The sequence below is a fragment of the Neopelma chrysocephalum genome, unplaced genomic scaffold, assembly GCF_003984885.1.
Source record: "Neopelma chrysocephalum unplaced genomic scaffold, ASM398488v2 Primary Assembly neopelma1_76, whole genome shotgun sequence".
Taxonomy (NCBI): Eukaryota; Metazoa; Chordata; class Aves; order Passeriformes; family Pipridae; genus Neopelma; species Neopelma chrysocephalum.
In genome coordinates, this window is record NW_020897737.1 from 1,435,724 (window position 1) to 1,458,623 (window position 22,900).

The 22,900-nt window shown below is 40.1% G+C and overlaps 1 protein-coding gene across 1 annotated transcript; it reads right to left on the reverse strand.

Moving 5' to 3' along the window:
* Nucleotides 1-443: 443 nt before the first annotated feature.
* On the reverse strand, nt 444-22,843 carry CLTRN (collectrin, amino acid transport regulator). Its single transcript, XM_027689065.1, has 6 exons — nt 22,696-22,843; nt 22,275-22,333; nt 15,914-15,999; nt 9,628-9,744; nt 6,331-6,525; nt 444-2,425 (listed from the first exon to the last, which is right to left on the reverse strand). The coding sequence occupies exons 1-6, from the start codon at nt 22,760-22,762 to the stop codon at nt 2,269-2,271; spliced, it is 681 nt and encodes a 226-aa protein (XP_027544866.1). The 5' UTR covers nt 22,763-22,843; the 3' UTR covers nt 444-2,268.
* Nucleotides 22,844-22,900: the final 57 nt, after the last annotated feature.

Here is a 22,900-nt window from a genome sequence, read left to right on the forward strand (position 1 = left end):
GTTTAGAAATGATGGGATCTGAATTACCTCAATAAAACTGCCTGAGTGAAAGACCTTGGACCAACGACTGAGGAAGCAATAACAACACTGTATTCTGTATCTTCCCTCCAACACTGGCAAGCTTCATCTTCGACATTCCTGTGAGAAATACTTACATGTTGTGAATGGTAATTTTGAAGCACTGAGATATTATCACTCATAACTGAATTTATTAATCCTTTTCCAGAGTGGAGCAGCACACTTCTCAGATCCACAGAAGATGCAGTCCTTGTCCAGAGGGACCTACCAGCAGGACATCAAAGATAACTGTGACAGATGAGACCATGTGAGGCAAATGATCAGTGGGTTCCATAGTTTTATTTTGCATTTAGCTTTCCTTTTCCCTGCCTCCCCTAGCCTCAAGTTTCCCCTGCTCAGCTTTCTCCCTTTACCCCACTGTTTTTCCTTCTCCTTCCCATTCCTCCCCTTCTGCTCAGTGTTCCCAAGAGCCAGTGCTGAGTCAAGTGGATAGCCAAAGATGCTCAATACAGACAAAATGCTGAAGGATTGTATGCTGGGAAACAAACCAGTACCCTTCAGGATGTCCTTTAGGATGGTCCTTTAGCAGCTTTTACTCTGTTTAAGCCTATTCCTGTTGGTGAGGAGTCTAATGGAATAATCCTAGTAAGTAAATGAGTTTTCTAATATTGACTTCAAACATGACACTGGAAACAGGATGCTTAATGATCAAACACTGCCTTCAGTGATGTGGGTAGCTGTTTGGTAACTGCAAATATTGTATTTTGCTTCAACACACTTCCATTCTGTGTGTACGCTTACCCACATACACAACTCCCCTTTTCTGAGGCCCAGTTCTTCTGAAAACAGACAGAATGTTTTCACCCATGTAAATGGGAACGGGATCAGGGCACAGATAGCACTGTTTGTATGCCCGACTGACTTCAAAGTAATCCACCCATGCAGTGTAGGGTCTGGCACTATTTGATGTCCTCCACTCGCAGCCAAATAGGAAACACAGGTCTGACTGGTCTCTGCTGACTTACCACTGCCTACATGTTGTCATCTGGGTCAGGTGCACCAAACCCAGGAGCTGGTGTTTCACATATTGAATCCCTACAAAAGCTATCCTGCAGTCACATGAGGGTTCATCTGACCCCTTGTTGGCCATGCCTTGAAAATCTACTCTAGTTTTATTATTAAAAAATGTAAGGAAGGTTTTTTCAAAGAGTTGTGAAAGACTGTCTACAAGGGCACATAGTGACAGGACAAGGGAGAAAAACTGAGAGTAGGTTTAGATTAGATATTAGGAAAAAAGTCTTTACTGTGAAGGTGGTGAGGTACTGGAACAGGTTTCCAGAGAAGTTGTGATTGTCCCACCCCTGAAAGCATTCAAGGCTAGACTGGACAGAGCTCTGAGCAACCTGGTCTAGTGCAAAGTGTCCCTGTCCACGGCAGGGGGATTGGAATTAGATGATCTTTAAGGACCCTTCCAACACAGGCCATTCTTTGATTCTCTGTTTTAATGAGAGCTAGGGTGCTAAACACAGACTGTACCTTTGGAAAATCTGCTCTTTGTCGCAATTTTTAATTTCTACAAATTGTAGAATTTTGGAAGTTTTAATTTCCAGGTTATATATTCTGTGACTTTGTTAAGTGAAAAACACTTTTAGTACCAGATGTTTCTTAGCCTCAAAGCTACAGATGTCCCACATGCTTTTTGACCTGGTCTTAGAGAGGCTGTGAAAGCTCACTTTTTTGCTTCTCAATAAATGAAAACTTTCATGCACTGATCATTGTTCCATCCAAAGGTATACTACATATCAGCAAACAAAAGTAATTTTACATAGAAACTTTTGCATATGGCTTGAAAGAAAACCCATCAAGAATTGACAATGATAGATGATCTCCCCAGTGACATTCAGGAATAATGCAGTTTCACATTTACATCAGGGACAAAAAGCAACGGACATATTTAAATAATCATTAAAAATTAAATGCCTGACACACGGCAGGTTTCAACCCTGTTCTGTCACACATCTTCTGAAATCTTTTCTGGATATTATCTGAGGCCTTCTCATTTGCGTTGTTCATGAACAAAAGCTTTGTAATGGAGGTTCAAGTGTATGTATTATCAGCACAAGGTTCTCTCCAGGGAAATTAAGTGAAAGGATGTTTTTCTTGTCTTCACGTTTGACATTCAGGAGTAGTGACGAGATAAGGTAGGCACAGGAGTCTCTCAGAAAACGACCAGATAGCAATCGCAGCATTTCATAAGGATGTGAACCGTTCATCATCTGCTGGAAAGACACCATTAATGTGGCCTGCTTTTAAATCCAGCACTTCACAAGGCAGCCCATTTTCTAATGTTACTGTCACTTCAACTTTCTCTTCTAAATTTTCTCTCTCTGTTGACTCTTTATTCTTTCTAAAAACAAGAAAGAAAAAATCATCTTATTGTGTTGACCTGCATCACTCATCACGATTCCACAGACAGAAAACTGCATGTTTAGTCAGAAGTTTGTTGTGGCTTAAAGGCATAATCTTGTGTACATCTTTGCTGTTTTAAATACGCTATGGAAGATGGGAGGCCCAGATTAGAAGCCCTGGTTTAGTGGTTTGACCTCAGGATTGGGAAAGAGAAAACCCAAAGTAAACATGTTGTAAGTATGTTTTAAATATTATTTCACCTTCTTATTCTGTAAAATGACTGGAGGGTGCAGAAGGAAAAGCTGGTGCAAAACAAAAATCAAAAAAATCCCTAAATCTGTTTTTATTTTACATCTGGAAGGAGTGGACTAAACATCTAATCTGACCCTGTAATGTATGTCATAGATTTCACCCCATGATGTGTACAAATTAAAGCATACTTTTTAGAAACAGATCAGCTTTAGACTAACTATAGTCTCCAAATCTGTAGACTTGAGTGTCCTCACACTCCAGGATTATCTTCTCCAGAAGTTAGGTTAATGCTGCAAGTCTTTTTTTTTTTCTTCAAACTTCATTAACACCCACATTCCTACCCAGTATTTTATACTTTTATTTTCTAGATCAAACAATTGCACAGCTTTCACTTTTTCAGGCTTCGCTTCTCCCAAAAAACATATTAAAATAGTTGCTGAATAAAATTATCTAAATTAAAAAGAATCTAAAAAGAAAATATAAAAATACAACCATGAGAAGATGTAATAGAGAAATATCAGTCAACATGTCACAACATTCCTTTCATTCCAGATTTATTCCGACCTTGAGAACTACTAGTTCATAGCTGAAAAACCTGATGTACTTTTCAGCCTGCGGCATCAGCGGTTTCAGAGGATAAGAAACTCAAAGGTCAGCTGCACTGCTTCTTCCTATCCCACAGCATGTACTGTAACAATCTGACTCAGGACAATCATAAAAATCTGACTCAGTGTAACTGCTAATAACAGTGATATTAACAATAATAAAATTTTATTGGCCTTTGGAAGATTCTTGGCATTACAGACTTGCTAAAATAAACCTGGGGTGTAGTAGCAGAAACCTCTGACCTCTGGCTGCTGTATCTGCTCTTACACTGATAAAAGGAATACAAATTCAAATACAGTTTTGAATACAAAACTGTGGGGACAGAACATAAAAGTCCTAAAAAGCAGGTTCAAAAGAAATGAGAGGAGTAGAAGATGTTTGGAACTCATTGCCAGAGGAATTAAGAGAAGCTAAAAATTTCTATGAATCCAAGAGGAGACTCAGCAAGAAGGGAAGAGAAAACATTGTAGGTAACCCAAAACATGAAGACCAAATCCAGCTCAGGAAGGCCTGCAGCTGCAAATTAGATGCTGGAAGACTAATAGAGGGAAAGACTGTGTGCTTACTCTTTTTTCACTCTTCCCAAGGCAAATGTTTATGGCCTCTGCTGCAGATGGGATTTTGTGGGGGTAGGTGTAGACTTCAGGCTAGTTCAGGATAGACAGCAGAGGATGGTCCTGCCCTGGGCATGTGGCAATTCTATTACTGGAGAGGGAGGTGTCCTATTGCTGCAATGACAGGAGAACAAACACAAGGCTGGGAGACAGTGTGTCTGACCCAGCCCACTGCAGAGGCAAGGGCTACAGTCACGTGGAGCTCTTCAATCTGCAAGCAGCTGCACTTGCAATTTTACATGTTGGCCATGATGCACAGTGAAGACCTAATTAAGTTCAAGAAATGACACAAGTCTAACTCAACACTGAAACTCCTTTACAGGCCAATCATGCTTCCCTGCCATGCTGAGCATGAACAGCCTGAAACACCTACTTTTGAGCTTATCTGAACTGAGGTATTTAACTGGTATGTTTAAGGCCTTTAAAGACAAAATGTCAGATTTATGAGAAGTCAACACCATCCTTGGGGCCAGCTGTCCAACACAGCTTACTAGGCAACAGAGTTCCCATTATGTAAGCTCTGGTTGGGTTTCCAAGAAAACTAATTACTGGACATGCTCAAGTCTTTGACAACCTGGTCACTTACTTTGGTGTCTGAAAAAGAGTATCAGCACTTCTGAAATTCTCTTCTCTGATGTCTGGCTCCTTTTCTCAGGAAACCAAATAGCCCAGACCATTGTTTTTTACCACTCCAGTCTTTGCAACAGTAGATGGAAGAAATATGTGCTCACCCTCTCATTCCACTGCCCCTGCTTGCAGATGTTATTGATGTGAAAGGAGGGTTAGAGTTCAGTCACACACAAATCTGCTCTGAGGAAAGGTTATATATACAGGTAGAGCAGGGAAACAGAGGGAGAAGTGAAAAGAAGCGTAACAAGTAAGAGGACAAGAGCATGAGACAGAGAGGGTGCCAAGTGACCTCAGGCAAGCAGCAACAAGCCTGGTGGTATGCCACATAATTTACACCACACTGAGGGGAAGTGCTCAAATTCTGCTGAGTTATTTTGAAAATACAGGGAGGAAACTTTGTCTTTCAGCATGATACGAAGCATAAATTATTTTAGCTAGAAAAATCATAGCTATTAAGCATAGTTTATTTATATTACACTTATTTGAAATGTTCAAAGAACCCCTTTAAGTCAGGCACTATAAGGACACACAGAGCCATGATATGACACAGAGGGCAGGTATAGGCTTCAGGTAGCAACATTATTCTCTGTTTTTTCAGAAGAGGTTTCCTGTGTTCAAGGCATGAAATAACTCAGTCCATAAAGGGCTAAAACTATCCATATACTCCAAGTCCCTGCCCAGACTCTTTCCCCAACAGCATCTTTCATCTATTCTTTTTTGAATTTTGGGGCTTTTTGAAAATTGAAAGAGGTTTTGGAAATTCATGCAACTCCTGTGAATGCAATACATAACTGAAGGGATTCTGGCTAAACTACTAAAGGTTGTCTATGAGAAGCGCTTAACCTTCACAATAAGTGTTGTTTTTCTGAGGTCTTTTAATGTTCTTCAAGGTAATAAGGAGGCAGAAAGCAAAAGTCTCTGCAACACACAACTTTTCATATATTAATCCCTTGTTCTGATATATTTGAGGATGAAATCTATCATACAGTCAATGATTTTAACATTATCTAGTTGTCATCAGAAATTTACCTTTTCAGTTCTTCTGCTGTTCCTGTATGAATCTATTGCTGAAGACATAATTTTGTGTTAACCTAACCTCTGTGGCAGTCAAAACCATGGCAGAAGTTGAACTTCTTGACTCAGCTGAGAAATTTCTATTCCTTATGCCCCACTCAGAGCCAACAGAGATGGCAGGATCAAAACTCCACCTACTCTGTGTTGCTCCAACATGCTTACACTAATGAAGCATGAATAGCCTTCTCTTTTTCACCAGTGCCACCACAGGGCAGAAACTGAGAGGAAAAGAGAGTATCTCTCTCCTACCCAGACAACAACTACCTAAACTCATGGGGAGATCTGCCCATGAACCTGTGAAGGGCTGGGTGCTTCGGTTTCATCAGGTCATGAATGGTAGGTGAGACCCACTGACCGTTCCACTGAGCAGGCCCTCTTCGGCCATACATTAGTCATTATTGTGTTCTCTACTGGGTCTTCTCAAGCTGCAGCAACAACATTTTTTTTAGCCCTGCCAGCTTTTAGCAGTACTGCCCTGGAAGGAGCTCAGTCACTGCCACCCCTCTCCCTCCTGGTAGCTAGGTGAGAGGAGGCTCCCCTGTGTCACAACAGACCTTTGGAAGAATCACATCAAGATTTCCTCAGAAAAGGACTGTGTTGTCTTTACCTAGGAAGGGAAGGGGGCACAGCTACAATTCCTCTGAGGCTGCTCTGAAACACAAAACCAGCTCAGCTGACCTAACTAGCCAATATTCCATTAAAATAGAAGAAAGGCTAAGCCGCTTACTTCTTGTGTTTCTGAATCCCTGAAACAATGAGGAAAACAATCCCAGCCACAATGAGACAAAGAACAACACCAAATACAATAAGCCAGACAGGCGTAGAGGGTTCAACAGGAGGTGATAAGGTTGAGGTTATCTTCAGGAACTGCAGTGTTTTGTCACTCAGTAGAAAGGCACTGTTGATTCTGTTCCGGTTCATCCTTCATTTAAAAAAAAAAAAAAAAGAATATCACAACTCTTTATAAAGATATCGGATAAGTTAAAAACACAGAAGAAAATAAAAGAATTTTTCATTAATGTGCTGCAAGTCTGGCGGGACTGAATTTGGTCCAGCATGATGAGCTGAAGGCTGTGGATGTTGTCTACCTTTAGTAGGGGTTGGCCACTTCTACCAGGCAACTAGCAATAGGACAAGAGGACATAGCCTCAAGCTGTACCAGGGGAGGTTCAGGGTGGATAACAGGAAGAATTTCTTCACTGAAAGGGTGGTTAAGCACTGGAATGGGCTGACCAGGGAGGTGGTGGCATCACCATCCCTGGAGGTGTTTAAAAAATGACCAGACGTGGCACTTAGTTCCATGGTCTAGTTGATAAGGTGGTGATCAGTCAAAGGTTGAACTTGATGATCTTGGAGGTCTTTTCCAACCTAACTGATTCTGTGATTCTATGATTTTATGATTCTGTGATGTTGGTAGCATTACACAGACCTTCACTTTAACATAGACCTTGTCAGTAATCCATAAACACCCACCCACTTCCAACATTTTGAACACCAGATTGTCATATGTATTTATCTGAAAAACTGGGAAATACAGATGATACCTGAAGTACAGAATTATTATTTATTTCTGGTTTGGACCATGTGCTGAAGACATAGCAGGCTGCAATTGGTAAGGTTGTCTCCTTTGTCTTGCTCATGCAGCATTCAAGATTAGCATGGGAGTGGCAGATATACCCTGCAATGCTCAGGGGATTTACTTATAGTGCCCCTTGGTCTCTCAAACTGAACCATCCTGCATGTTATGGGCCAGTACATCTGCCCCTGCTGCTGTAGATTTTCTTAGATCCATAAGGGACAGGATACAGTTTGGTCCAAAAGAATCCACTCCTATTGTCAACATGTCCTTCTTCTCTGCAGGATGAAGGTAAAGGGATTTGTATTTTGCACATTATTTCCATTATGACAAACTGTAAGTCTGAGAAATACACTTTTTCACATGAGTAGTACAATTGCTACCCTGTAATGGGGTATCTTCACCCGTTTTCTGGGTCTCAATCTAAGCAGCCTTAAGAGACTTTAGCAGTATCTTCCATTAGTTGTTTCAAAATATTAAAGATTTTTGAGAAAATGTGTTACATGTATTGGTCTTGAGAAATTCTTTTTGATTGCAGCTGTAAGAATTAAAGCAACTCTTTTTTGTATAAAATTAAATTTATTTACCATACAGAAAGTATTTCCTAAGAAAAGATGTATGGGAAATACAGGTAAGATTTTTCAAAGTTCTTTTCTTGGAAATCATAATGTTTGGCTGTCCCTTAGACAGGAAGTTCTTAGCCTTAATGGAAAGCCAACATTCCTGGAGAGGACTGAAAGCCATGGCATGTTATAAGACTCATTATACAGTAAGCTGTGTGTCATTTAGAAAAGATTTCCATCCTTACTGATATGAAAGGGTCATTGTGAACAAATGAAATAAGCATTGTTCACCCTCATCTAATGGCTGGAGTTTCAGAATTATATACACATGCAGGCAACTACAAGTGCATTTCATGTTTGTATATGCATCACTGTATCTTGTGTATATTTATGTAAGATCTTGACTCTCATAAAGAGCTCTGAAATGGTTTACCTTCCTCTTTATTCTTACTTTGTAGAGAATATCATACAACAAAATCCTGGTCCATGGCTAGTGTTGTTATGAGCTACCGTAGTATGAAGAATTAGAGTAAAGGTTTAGTATGGAAGCCTGCAATCAGAAGCAATTGAACAAAAAGTATTGTAGTTTTATAGATCATTTTATTTCTTGTTTCTAAATTAGATAGGAATTAAAACTTTTCATAAATAGCATATTGTTTATCGAGTGACAGACAACAGTTAAAAAAACAAACAATAATAGCATCCAATTTCTGTGCCAAACAGGGCACATAAAAGACTTAAATAAATCAGCTTATGCTACTGAATGTATCAAAGAATAACAGAAATGCAAAAACCCTGCATTCCAGCACTCTTACAGAGAGCTTCAGTGAATAAATAATCTGCTTTCTCCACTAATGCTATGAAGCTATTGTTTGGTGTCTCTGTAGGAAATAGTTTAATCTGCTCATAAGCTTAAATTAATCTTTCCAAAAGAAGGCATACTCATTCATCAGGAATTAGGCATTACACCTCCATAGAGATAACATGAATTTTCAAGACAGAGCACAGAATGCCTTAAAACAAAGAGGTCCATTTTCCACCCTGTGCTTGAGAAACGTACATGAGTTATGCTGCTTGTGGGACTCATCCCTATTAACCCCTTGTGAAGGTTTGGTGGACAACTGAAGTCAGACTACCTACTTTTTCTCTCATCAGTTCCACATTCTTGCTTTTATTTGCTATAGAGTGTGATTTTTAGTAGAAATCAAAGCAATTTGTACCACACAGTACTTTGTACAAGCAATGCTCAGCTATGATACTGACTGGCATTCTAGAACCAGCTGGTATGAAAAGAATGTGAGCATAAGATTGTTTAAGCCAGGCTGGGACTCAGCCAGCTCTGCTAGGAGTTCACACGAGCTCTTCTCATGTGAAAGCTCAACTTCTAAATTAAATCAGTTGAACTGTTAGTGAGAAGCACTGAAAGGGAGCCTACGGTCATTAGTCCAGGTATAGATGTGCATGTAGCATGCAGTGGAAGTTAAATTACATTAATTCCACCCAGGAAGTGTGTAATTCCATCATCTGAGGGAGAAGGCTCTCTTGCTGGGAAATGTAGCAGTTGGATGAGAGCACTGTGTATGCCACACGCCAAATGGCAAATCACAGGAAGGGCTCTGAAAAGGGACTAAATTTCTTCTGAGTCTCCAGCATTAAGAGAGACTCTTTCCAAAGTTATAATCCCAAGGGTCACATGCTCTGCGTTCTGTGGGTCTGTTAAAAATCCTCTGATCTCACATTCATGAAAGAGTACTGACCCCTTGGTGTTTTAGCTACTTGGATTAATTCATCCTTTAAGAGGAAGTGTGCTCATTCATACAAGGCCTGAGAGAGAAAGCATCCACAGTAAGCAAGGAAGAAAAGGTTGCAGAAGCAGTGACTGTACCTGATGGCTGCCTCTACCACACTTCCAGGAACAGTTGTCACATTTTTGGAAGAATCTGTGACCACAAACCAAAATGACACCCGGTCTGTCACATTGCAGAGCAGCACATTGGAAATTCTGCAGGTATTTAAAAAAAAAAAATCATTAAAGACGCATGAAAGGAATTATCAAAATATTTTAGATTTTCTTAAAATATTGCTCTCATCTAAGCCCTCCTTGTAAATCTCATTTTTAAAAAAGTTAACAGTTAATGCTCAAGAAAGAAATATCACTCACAGCATTTCCCATTTCCCAATATGACAAAAAAATTTAAGGTTATTAAGACCAAACAAGTCTTTAAATAAATTTTTGAATCTACTACAAACTTGTATGGTCTTGGACATACGTTTAGCGTAATCAAATGGAAAAATACATATTTGAATAATAATCATCAGGGCTGTGACAAAGACCATATAATGAGGCAAATGTGTTGGTGAACTAGAAATTTTGATTTTGACAGCAAATACCCGAGGAACCAGGCATTGGAAATTCCCTACATGGTTGTCAAGTGAGTGCAGTTCTACAAGATACATTGGAATGGATGCTGGGTTTTTCGACATCTTTGTTCACAGAGCCAGGCAGAGTGGAGGGAACAAGCTAAATGTAGTCATTCTACTGGCCTATGCCTTTTATCTTATGCTGCAAAAAAATATGTATATTATATATTTTAAAGGAAGATTGCTCAGCTTTATGTGAAGTTAGTGGAAGGGCATAGGCACAGAGCTTCTCATGGCATATGACGTAAATGGTGTGCGAAACACCTTTTTTCAGATTCTTACAAATGGGGTTTCTGACGCTAACACTAGTAAGTGGCGGAACTATCAGAAAATCCTCCTGGAATGACATCACCATGAGTATTTAAGCTCGGGAAGCGAAGGCTCAGACGCCGCAGGGTCGCGGCCGTGCCTGAGGGCCCGACTGACCCCGCCCGCCCCCGCGCCCTGCTGGGCAGCGCCACCTGCCGGCCAGCGCCGGCCACCGCCGCCCGCCCGCGCCCGGCAGCGGGAACGGGGAGCGGGCGTGAGGGATGTGGCTGGGGCTGGAAGGGATCTTGGAGATCATCTAGTTCCGACCCCCCTGCGTGCACAGGGAAACCCTTTACTAAACCAGGTTGCTCAAAGCCCCATCCAACCCGGCCGTGAACACTTCCAGGGATGGGACATGCACAATTTCTCTTGGACTACGTGATGCTGTATCTCACCATCCTCATTGTAAAAAATTTCTAATATCTAATCTAAATCTACCTCTTTACAGTTTATAACTGTTACTCCTTGTCCTCTCACTACAGACCTTAGTAAAAAGTCCCTCAATCTCTTTCTTGTAGGCTCCCTTCAGGTACTGGAAGGTGCTATAAGGTCACCCCAGGGCTTTCTCTTCTCCAGGCTGAACAAAACTAATTCTCTCAGCTTTTCCTCATAGGAGAGGTGCTCCATCCCACTAATCATCTTGTTGGTCCTACTCTGGACTCACTCCAACAGGTCAATGTCTCTCCTGTGTTCAGGACTCCACAGCTGGATGCACTACTCAAAGTGGGGTGTCACCAGAGCAGAGCAGAGGTTCAGAATCCCCTCCCTCAACCTGTTGATCGCACCTCTTTTGATGCAGCCCAGGATATGGTTGGCCTTCTGAGCTGCAAGTGCACATTCCAGAGAGAAATGCAATAAAATGGAAAGCAGTGATTTTGCAGAGCTGAAATATTCCCTTTTACCTCTCTGGAACTATATAAATTTGGCAAATACAAAGAATTTTTACGGATAAAAGAGGAAAGCCATCCTTTGGAATTTGAAAAGATGTTCGCATCAGTTTGCTGGCAACAGTCAGAAGATAACAGCAGATTTATTCTTCACAAAACAAAAGCAAAGCACAAAATATACAGGAGGGGAGGGAAAAAGAGCTTACTTTTGGTTGGTGGCTGGCAAACTTTTGTTGATTTCACAGAATATCTAAAACGGTATCTACAGAGGAAATTTACAATCAGGGGAATTTATAACAGTAGGACCCAAAACTTTATGCCATAGTTCCTAAAGCTGCAGTTACTGTGGCGCAATCAAATACTGGGCCGGGTGGAAAATTTGGGGGTGTGTTGCCCTCCAGATGTTCTTAAAATGGCATAAGTACGGAAAGTTTGATCCCCAAAGAGAAAGATAAATTTGGAAGAGAAGGATTGGCAGAATGCCCTGTCTTTCTCACTCTATTTCAGAGACTCTTCAGCCTGGGGTCTTTCCTCAGTGCCAAGGCTTTCAGAATGAGACAGGGCAGTCAGTCACCAGAGGGGTAGCATCTCTCTCTCTCTAGAACAAACAGCACTGAATCAATTGGGCAGCAGGGATTGCACTAGGATACGTAAATTTTGCTGTCTTTCTGCTCCCTGTTGTGTCTAAAATCCTTGCTCAATTACAAGCATCCGAAACTTGGCTTCACTGCCACCACTTTTTCATCAGCAGAATCCAAATGCCATAAATCCTTCCAGGCCCCAAAAAGAATAATACAGCTCACAAGATATTCAAAGGGGATTGAGTAAACACCAAAACAGCAAGCACCAATGGTTCAACAAGCACCAACGTGGCAATGTCTGTGCAGCAGGTGCACCTTTTTTTTCTCCTGCACTATTTGCTTGCAGGTCTGATTCACAACATACAGAAGCATTGCAACTGTGCAGTCACACTGTACAGATCTGAGAAACATGGCTTCTTCATGTACTAATTAACTGTAATTGTAAACATATATGTAGACATCTTTTTTTTTCCTTAGCAGTTGATAGACTTTTGACATGGAAATTATAGGAGACTGCTATCATCATAATGACAAGATCCTGGTTTGGTCTTATGGCACCATGGCAAAAGTCTAAAATTGCATTTCCTTTAATATACGCGAGTGAACACCAGTGAGTAGAGTACAGGAAATCCTGGCAGTTCCTTGCACTAAAACACCACCATTGTTCCTTATGGAGATTTAAAGGAATGTTTAGGGGTAAGAAAGAGCTACTAAAGAGCTAAAGGGAGCCAGGTGCCTACAGTGGCCGTTAGCTCATGAAAGAACCACAGTTCCATGGCTTGAGTGCCTATCTCCAGCTCTCCCAAAAGCACCACAACTCTTCCAACCCAGGGCTGTGCAGCTGCTTCTGCAAAGGAATGTTATTTTCTTCCCTTTCATGAGCAGCAGCCACAGGATCACCTTGATGTAACAGCTTTAACTCTAGAAGCTTATTTTGTTGTTATAAATGGTCACAATATTTTTAGTATCGAAAATAGATGGTTTTAGGAAGATGGATAATGTTGATGAATTTTTTGCTGGTCACTTTGGAAGAAAACTGCAGTTTTTTTAGGAAAAATGAGAAGAAGAGGTACCAAAAGTAGATTCTGTTACTTGAATGAAAGCAAATGTGATTACATTCTTTCTGCTCTAAAGATTAACTAGTCTCACGCCCAAAAGAGATGCATATTATTTCAAATCAGTCACAGATTAGAGAAACACAGACTACAGACAATAATTTTTTAACACTGAGAGATCAAAGGTTGGTTGACGTAGTTCATGACCATATGTATTAAGAATCAATTGAAAGCCCGTATGTAAAAGGAAATAAAGGGGGTTTAATTCTCCACTGAAAAAGAAGTATTTATTTGATCTGTATTAATAGTTACTGAGTTATTTGATGGATCGTGTCTTTCTTCCGTTTCACACAAACTTGAAAATTTGACAGGCCTTTCAAACATTAAACACTGCTCCGTGATTTATTAAATTTCAGTTTAGAAATTAACTTTAGAGAACTTGAGGTATAACATGCCATTCTGTCCATTCTGCACTGGGTCACTCAGTGGTTACACAAGGGCAATAACAGCATCAACTGCTGTTTGTGGCAACACATTCAAATGTTTGTCATCACCAGTTGGCTTTTATCCAGCTTCAGAAGCCTCACAAAAGGTGACCTTTGAATATCAAAAACTATGGAACAGACTGCAACAATGGTTATCCTGATCCACCAGACAAATTATTTTGGGGCCTGATCCAGCTTGCTGAAGTTAATGGCAGTTGGGATATAGTTGTGGCTGTGAGTTACTTGAAGGCTGTGGGTGTGTTAGAAATTAAAGAGGAAGTTTGTCACATCCTGGCTATGGCCATGTGCATAATGTATATCCTGGCAGAACCAGTATTCAGTTATGTAAAATAATGGTGAATTTTTCAAAATCTTCAATTAACCGGATGCAAAATTTGGGTAAGTTTAAATGCTACCAGAATGCAGTCACAGGCAATTTGTTCTTTTATGACAGAATAATTGGCCACTGGTCTTTTACAGCTCCTGAAGAAAATATGTTGGCATTTGCCTGCAAAAGCTCCTGCAGTGAAATGCAATTTATTTGCCAGGAGTGTAATGTAATTTATTTCCACAAGCTCCTGCTTCTGCCTCCCTCTTCACCACACTGCAAGCCTCTGCAGCTATCCTCACCAGCTAGGCCAGAGTGCCATTCCTGTGCACAGCATGCTGCACAACTGCCCTTCAGTTGACATGCTGTCTATACTGCTGACTGTAAAGGTATCTCTAAATCCTAGATGAGTTATCAGTTATACCTCCAAGGTACACCTCAACAAGTTATACTCCATGAGGAAGTCAATGCCATCTTAGAAAGAGCTAAAGATGCCCAAAGCCGGCTGTTTTCAAATATGATACTGATTTCTTTTCCAAACAACTCAGTAGCAGGAAATTATTTATGTGTGCAAGACCACCTCCAAACTGGAGTAACACTGACTCATCATATTTGTCCATAGGAAAAACTGTCTGGGTGGAAAATTGAATTAAGTGAGTATTCTATGATTTCCCAGAGTGGGTACAGATAACTGCCATTAAAAATTTAACACTTTTCACACTGGCTTGATTTTTTTCCCATTCCTGCACCAACCTTTCTAGTATTATTTGAGTCTGCAGAAAACCATGGTGCTTGAAGAGGAACAAGATCACTGGCTTCTGACACAGGTTTTTTGCTTTGTGAAAGTACCATGACTTTGAAAGAAGATAATAATTTAAAAAAAGGACCCAGGACTAAAATAAGTATACAAAAGCAAATCTTTATGGATCAGATGCTGGATGAAAATGCTGCTAATTTGAAAACCTGAGAAAAAGCCCTACAGAATAATTTGTAATTAGCTTGTATCTTGAACTCATTTTTAAAGTGCCATTTTAATTGGGTTTAGTCGCACATTTGGCTGTTTTTGTTAAGCTTGGTGTAATGGCTCTCTTGCTCAAAAGAGACCACTTCTGAGGAATTAAAAAGAAACAGCAAGGAATCAAACATTCCTGTTACATGGAGGGGAAATCCCCTTCCATTTAACAGAAGTGCAGCAGCCACAATAATCATCATGTGACTAAAGTTAACTAATATATTTGCAAATGTGCAGTATGTTTCATCTGATGCAATGACAGCCTGAAGGAGTTTTATTTTTAAGTAAATTGAGAACCTTATCCTCATTAGCCTACCAGAACCCCAAGTCTTTTGTTTCAGACTGAAAAATTATGAAAAAAACTAATGGAAATGCACTTACAAGGTTTTTCATTTAAGAAAGATAAGAACACACTGAAAATACACCTAGCTAAATGGTCTGTCTAATCTGGTATCTAATTTCATAGAGTAGCAAGGATCAGAAGCCTGAGAAGAATATTCAATACTTCAGGGTAGATTTAATCCCAAAATCAATTAAAGGCTGATTTATATCTGAACTGCAACATCTGAAACTTCTTGATACCAGGTAACTCAACCGCTGTGATCCTGGGGATAGAAACACCCAGAAGAGCCCAGCACTGGCAGAGCTGTCCACCTTCTGGGTCTCTGAGTCAGCTCATCTTCAGCATCCTACTGAAGCTAAGCTCTAAGATAGTGTGCACCAAAGCTGCTCAGTCAAAGATCTGCACTGTCTCTCTTCACCTTCCAATGTGCCCCTTCGCCTCCTCGAAGTACGGTCTCCAGAAGGTGTCAAATCTTACTGCCAGGTTCTTCTTAAAGTGAATAGGCATCATCCCACTGAGATCCACAGCTGTGTCATTTCACATCAACTGGGATACTGGTTCAAAGATTGAACATTGCTTAAGACAGAGACAGTGTGATGTTTAACATATATCGGGGTGTTGAAGAAATATACTGGAACAGTCTGCTTTGAGAATCTCTATATAATGATTTCTACAGTTCAGCACAGCAGAGAACAGTCACTACATGCAGCATTATTCATATGCAAAAGGAAAATCTGAGTAGATGCTTACTGAGTTGTGCTCTTGCTGGAATATCTTCTCATTGCAAAAGCCACCATTGCTTTGAAGAGGTACTCTTCATTGGCATCCCAGGCATACTGTAAAGCAAGATGGAAAATAATTAGTTTCAGCACCAGTGCTGGCAGTACAGAGAGGCAAAAGAGTCATTGAACTTGAAATGCTGTATTGATCAAGAAAGTTAATAAATTCTCTGGTTGTGCTAAGAAAATAAATGCCCATTATTTAGTATGCACAAAGTACTTGTTCTAGCGGAAAAAAAGCGCACAACATAAACTGTAATATAAATAATATAAATTGTAAAGAATGTTTCCAAAAACTGAATTAATCAAATGTTTCTGAAAGCTGACCAAACTGGAGATGTAGAGTTTCTTGTACCAAAGACTAGGTATATTACTAGAATTCTCCCCACACAGCTGCACCCATGGCCTAGCCTCTTTTGCTGGATAAACTCAGTTAAAGCAGAAGGCTTAAATCCACTCTCCAGGACTATTTGGCTCTGCCTAAGAATAAATTAAAAAAAACCCTAGTGTTGAAGGTAGTGTCTGGGAGTTGGACATCAGGACACCAGGAATTACAATGAGATTGCTGCACACAGTCCTTGTAACAAGAAGACTCAACTACATAACAAATTGCTATATTGTATATGAGACAAAAGAAAGAAAATAGCATCCTTACGACTTCAGTAACTAAAATACGGGCTCCAAAAACTGGTCTCTGTTGTCTCGATGAAAAATCATGCTTCTGTAATCTAAGTTTTCTGAGACAGCTTCACTGAGTTCCCCTGGTCTTTCACTCACATATGCAATTCTAATGACCTGTAAGAACTGCATCTATTACATTTTTATAACAGGAGCCATGACTGAGGGATACTGATTGAATTCCCCCTTTCACCTTTCAGCAGATTACAAAGATTATTAGTTCCTTGGAATTATATTAATGGAGGTTAGAAACAGCATTCTTCAGTCAATCAGAACACAAATCTAGTCTTTAATTTTCAGCATTAAAAAAATCTGATCTGTAATCATCCAAACCAAAACCAAATGGTGTGGATACTTAACTCTGTTGACATCATGTACCTACTTTTTTTATGGTCATAGAATCATAGAATCATAGAATCATAGAATCATAGAATCAGCTGGGTTGGAAGGGACCTCCGAGATCATCAAGTCCAACCCTTGATCCAACACCACTGTGGTTGCTAGACCATGGCACTAAGTGCCACATCCAGTCTCTTCTTAAAAACCTCCAGGGATGGAAAATCCACTACTTCCCTGGGCAGCCCATCCCAATGTCTGATTACCCTCTCTGTAAAGAAATTCTTTCTAATATCTAACCTAAACCTCCCCTGGCACAGCTTAAGACCATGCCCTCTTGTCTTGCTGATAGTTGCCTGGGAAAAGAGACCAACCCCACCTGGCTACAGCCTCCTTTCAGGTAGTTGTAGAGAGTGATGAGGTCTCCCCTGAGCCTCCTCTTCTCCAGGCTGAATAGCCCCAGCTCCCTCAGCCTCTCCTCATAGGACTTGTGCTTGAGTCCATTCACCAGCCTAGTTGCTCTCCTTTGGACATGCTCCAGGACCTCAATATCCTTCCTGAACTGAGGGGCCCAGAACTGGACACAGTACTCGAGGTGTGGCCTCACCAGTGCTGAGTACAGGGGAAGAATGGTCCTTTATTACATCTTCAAAAAATAACAATGTACTTTAAAAAGCAATAAACAGCATTGCCAAATCTTAATTGTGGTTTTTAAATTCTGATTTTGGATGCATGGAGCTGCAACCTCTCCACAGAAAAAAAGGGAATCCAACTTTCAGGTATCAGCAGCCCTCATTTTACACTGTCAAACTGTGGACTGGGAACCTAGGCAGGGCCATCATTTAAATGACAGAAAGTCATACTGGTCATGTCTATCATCCTTAGACAAAGGATGAGTTGTGAAATGGGCTCTCTGAGATGTGGTAAGACAGGGACAACAAAGCTGAGGCAAGAGACAGCTTGAGCAGCACTAAAATCCAGCTGCAGTGCTGAGAACCTGGGTTCTGACTCACCCCTCTTGCCTTGTGAATGGAGTTGTGATCATACTGTGATAATGCATGCCATCCTGGGAATTTCAACTGAAAAAAACCCAGAGAGAAACTCTTTGGAAAAAAATTATAAAAGCCTGTACTTTGATCCCACTGCTCTGATGAAAACGTGACAGTAATGAGAGCAACTATTGCTAAAAGAAAAAGAGATCATTTAATAGAGGAATTAATACAGATGGGAGCCATAGAACTATTTATCATCATTTTAAAGACATCTGTATTTAAACCACGAAGCACAATTTGCAGCACTAAAAGGGAAGATCTTTTTTTCTGCATGTGGCACTATTGACTGAATCTCTACATGCCATCTGCAGTCTTTGAGAACAGGTCCAAAAGGACAAAAACAAATCATTTGTTACCCAGTGGATTAAAACAGCTGTAGAGATAATTTAATCAGTTGTCTTGAAAATGGATAATGATGAAGCACACTCCATGCTTACATGGACACAAATGCAATGCAGCACTACCAAGTACATGTACTTGATATGTTTATGTTTAGTGCAATGCATATATACATGCACAATTTGTCACAATCTAGTATTCTGTTTTCATATGTTTCATGCCTTTGCCTAGGACTTCTTCAAGTCAGAGTAACAATGAGGGTATCTCAGAACAGGGAAAATAATTTGTAGTGAGGAATTCAAGCCCCAGCTGAAAGAGTAAGCACTTGAAAAAAAAGACAGAATAAACAGAAAGCTGCAAGAAATGGGGGGAGGAGACTGGCAGAGAAAGCTCAGCAGAAATCAGGGGTCTGTCTGAGTGAGGAGAAGATGCTGCAGACAACTTCTGGGCAGAGGGGCAAGAAGCCCCAAGAAAGTGGAGATTAGACAGGAAGTAAAGGAGATGGAGATGGCTGTGGGCTCCATATGAACAAGAACTTCTATACACGACTGCATGAAGGAATATGCAGGGAGGAGGCAAAATAATGAGGAGGAAAAGTAAGGCAAGAGCACCTTAAGCTAACAAACTGTATGAATTCAGGATATGTGGGCATGATTTGCCAGAAACAAGTTTCTAATCAGCAGCTTTCTCCAGTCAGAGAGGTGCAAAGAAATCTAGAATTATTTGTGTTGGAAGAGACCCCAAAAATCATCTAGTTCCAATTCCCGTGCCATGGCCAGGGACACCTTCCACTACACCTGATTCATTCTACTAAGGGGCTTTATATCCTCCAAGTGCAAAGGTCTGGACTGCAGCTGATGACTGAGGATGTTCCTATGCAGTGCAGCTACTGCTGCACACTTTCTGCTGATGTACAGGAAATATTAAATATCATTTGCAACCACACGCTATAAACGTAACTGTTATCAATGAAACATTACATGATGGTATCAGAACCATTAATGTTTACCATCTTCATTGCTCTACAAAGGAACCAACGCAAAGACCTTGGCTCAGTTGCACTTGCCATCCTTTATACATTAAGAAGGAGCAGAATTAGACATAGCTGACTGTGAAAGCCAGTCTTAAATGCCTGTTACTGAAAGAAGAACATGATGAGGTAATGGGTGAAAGACGATGAGTGTAGGTTGTTGATGGGGTGAAATGCTATAGCAGTGCTTCAAGGAAGACAAAATTTGAGTATAATGAGACTATAATATTACAAGATTGCTCTGAGCAACCTGATCTGATTTCAGTGTTGACCTGGCTTTGAGCAACAGAGGACTAGGGACCCTTTAAGATCCCTTCCCTCCTGAATGGTTCTGTGTTTTAACTAGACAGCCATTCAGACTGCAGTGTGGCTATGGACACACAAACACACTTCTGGGTCCCATCTGGTGGCAAGACACAAGGTGTATGTCAGCCTTTCTCCTCTTCATCCCCTACACTAGAAACAGCCTGAATACATGAGCCAGAAGGGAACTGCACCTTCTACTTCACCTGGTTGTGGCCCCCAAGGTGCCAGCTCTTCAACCCTTACAGTTAAAATGAGTGGTGACACCAAGGTACACAGAATTCTCAGTGCACATCACTTCTTCTCACTCCCTAGTTGCCTCTGCCCCTTTTGACTTAATTCTCCACCCCTCTGCTAACTCCATGAGTAGGGAGCAACTAGTGACTAGCGGCTAATCCAGAAGCCACTCATAAAGTTAAAACTATCCTCAGAGAGACTCATAAATCACCTTCCATTTAGGCCTAGAGGCACCATGTTTCCTCTCATGGATCAGCAAACAATGCTCTGTCAAGTACACCCATCATTTGCAAATAAAATGATAACAGCTGAATACTTACTGCATCTGAGCTGCTCTTTTCAGCTCCATTGTGATAAGACCTAAATAAATACACTAAATGGAACTCCCTGCCTCGAAGTACAGCCTACCTTGTGAACAAATTAAAAAATGGTGTCCTGTTTTTATCAGCCTCACACAAAGCAGATGGAGTGCACCAAACCACGTGAAAAGCTGCACTAACTGATTTCCTATGAATGTACATTGGAGCTGTCTTGACAGTCCTGGAGCAAAATTCCCACAGTATCAGGGCTTTCTGTTATTGTGTAGCTTGAAGTGACTTGGGAATGAACGAAGCTGGGCATGTCCTACTGTGACAGTATTACATTTTTCTTTGCTAAAATAAATAAATAACATTAAAAAAAGTAAGGTGTCCCAAATTCCAAAATGAATTTCAGTTTCATAGTAGTTTCAGTTTTCACTTTCAGTCATTCGCAGAGAAGTTTGAAACGGCTATGAAAAGGAACTGCTACTACCTGTGCACTTAATAAATTGTTCATTATTTGTGGGTGATCTTGTATGGCATCATATGACTTTCAATTAGTTGGTGTTCTAAAATGTTGTTCTTGATTGCCCCATTCTTAGCACTTTCACATACTTTGTGAAACTCTGTTATATGAAATAAACGACTCTCTACAAAAAAAATAGACTCCTCAGTTATTGCTTTTTTCTTGCAATATAAAGGGCCTTTAAAGGTAATGATTTGTTTCATACCCTTTTTGAAAAAAAAAATTAAAAATGACAAATGATCAAACAAACTCCCCTTATTTTACTAGAGCTAGAGAAGTAAAAAGCTCTAAAAAAGGGCATTACTGGGAACTGCAATTTTCATTCTTTGCTACTATGTTGAACCAAGATTAAAATATTAGCAGTTATCTTTAAAAGGAGCTTCAATAATTTTTGACATATTTTCAGCCATAGTATTATACTATTTTTAATAATTTTTTAAACAAACCAGTCTTGTATTACTGTTTGATTGAACTTTCCCAACTAAGAGAGCTGATTTCAATACAAATTTCCAGACATTTAATTTAGCAGGTATCTTGAATAAATCTTTGCTATTTGTCTGGTTTATAAAGTTATCAGTGAAACTTACGTCCCTGCTAATGTTACTTTAAATTACCTGATACTTCAGGGTAATTTTAGAACAGCTTCTATAGTCATAGGGACTTTCTTATATCACCAATCTCTTATAACATGTAACCTACTGCTTTTTGTTTCCCAGGGCTCATAACATAATCAGACACCACACTTCCAGAGGAGATGACTGTCCAAGACATTTCATATCTAATTTTATGCTGAGCCTGTTAACATGCTGCAGATTTGCCCTAAGTATTCAAAACTACCAGCAAAGTACTGGGATCTGACATATTAAACAGTGCCTTAGATCAGGAAGGACCATTCTGTTAACTAATGTCTCAATCTCTTACATATATCTCCTAGTGCTCACACCAGTACTTCTGCATTAAATTAAGCCAAAGCAGTTCAGTTCTCATGAGACAAGCCTGTGCACCACAGGCAGGGAAGAAAGGCCACTATCCAAAGCCCTCCATTAGTAGGGAATTGATGAGACATGCTTGAATGATCTCTACAGTTAATGCTTGTCTGAGAGCCTGATATAAAGTCCCATTTCATAAAGACCTAAAAATCTTTTCCTGCTTCTCTTCCCAGACATGCTTGACTTTACAAGTAGCACTCTCTAGCAGAAGTGCTTTTCCCAAAATACAGACTTACATTTATGCAGCACCTCTCATGCATAAAGTGTAACATCCCTACTGCTTTTCCAGAGGAAAAAAAATCTTTGACAGAAAATTATCTTTATGAACGGGCGAGCTTTATACTTCTCTTAAAGGATGACAATTTAAGGAATGAGCTAGTCAAATGTCAAGAAATGGATCCCTGGATCATGATTTCAGCAAGCAATTACAATTAACACTGTAAAACAATTTGCTTGTGTTGCCTCCAGAAATTTTACAGTATATATTACTTCTATTTTGGCAGATATTCAGTTAGGAAGAATATGTGAAGATGCTTTACTTACTGCATTATCTCCCAAAGCTGTTTTGATGCTAATCCGTACTTTGAAAGCATTCTGTGCATCTGACAAAAGAGAAAAAAGCAAACATATATTGATAGTCAGCAAAAATAGGATTTTAAATAATTTACTTCCCTAATTATTTCACGAATGGCAGCTTCTAAATGTGCCTTAACAGATCACCTATATAAGAGAACAGAAGTTACTAGCACGAAAAAAGCCCTACAGAGATTTACCATGACCCCTTTAAGTGAGATCAACTTCCATACTTAATTTGCAAACTCCTAAAAGAAGTGAATGCTCAGCATTTCAATCTTCAAATTGAAGACTACAGTTAAAATAAAAATCTGAGAAGCTAGCAGCTTTGTAGTCATAAACTGATAGCTACTTTACTTGGGGAACGATGGGAATCAGCTCCAAATCTTACCTGGTTTGCAGAGCTCAGCATGAGCAATAGCAACTACAGAGAGTATAAGCAGCAAAGCCCGTAACATCCCGTCAGCATGGAAAGGTTGAAGCAAAAAGAAGTCGAGTCTCCCCTGTAAAGCACTCTTAAACTTTCTGTGACCCAGGATTAAAGCATCAGGAGCACAAGTGAGCAACCAAGTAAAAGGTTTAATAATTAACCCCCG

Coding starts and splice junctions, on each gene's coding strand:
- CLTRN (XM_027689065.1), bottom strand. CDS start 22,762: ATGTTACGGGCTTTGCTGCTTATACTCTCTGTAGTTGCTATTGCTCAT. Junction 16,000..22,274: donor CAGCTTTGGGAGATAATGCA/GTAAGTAAAGCA, acceptor CTTGCTTTACAG/TATGCCTGGGATGCCAATGA. Junction 2,426..6,330: donor GGGATTCAGAAACACAAGAA/GTAAGCGGCTTA, acceptor TCTTGTTTTTAG/AAAGAATAAAGAGTCAACAG.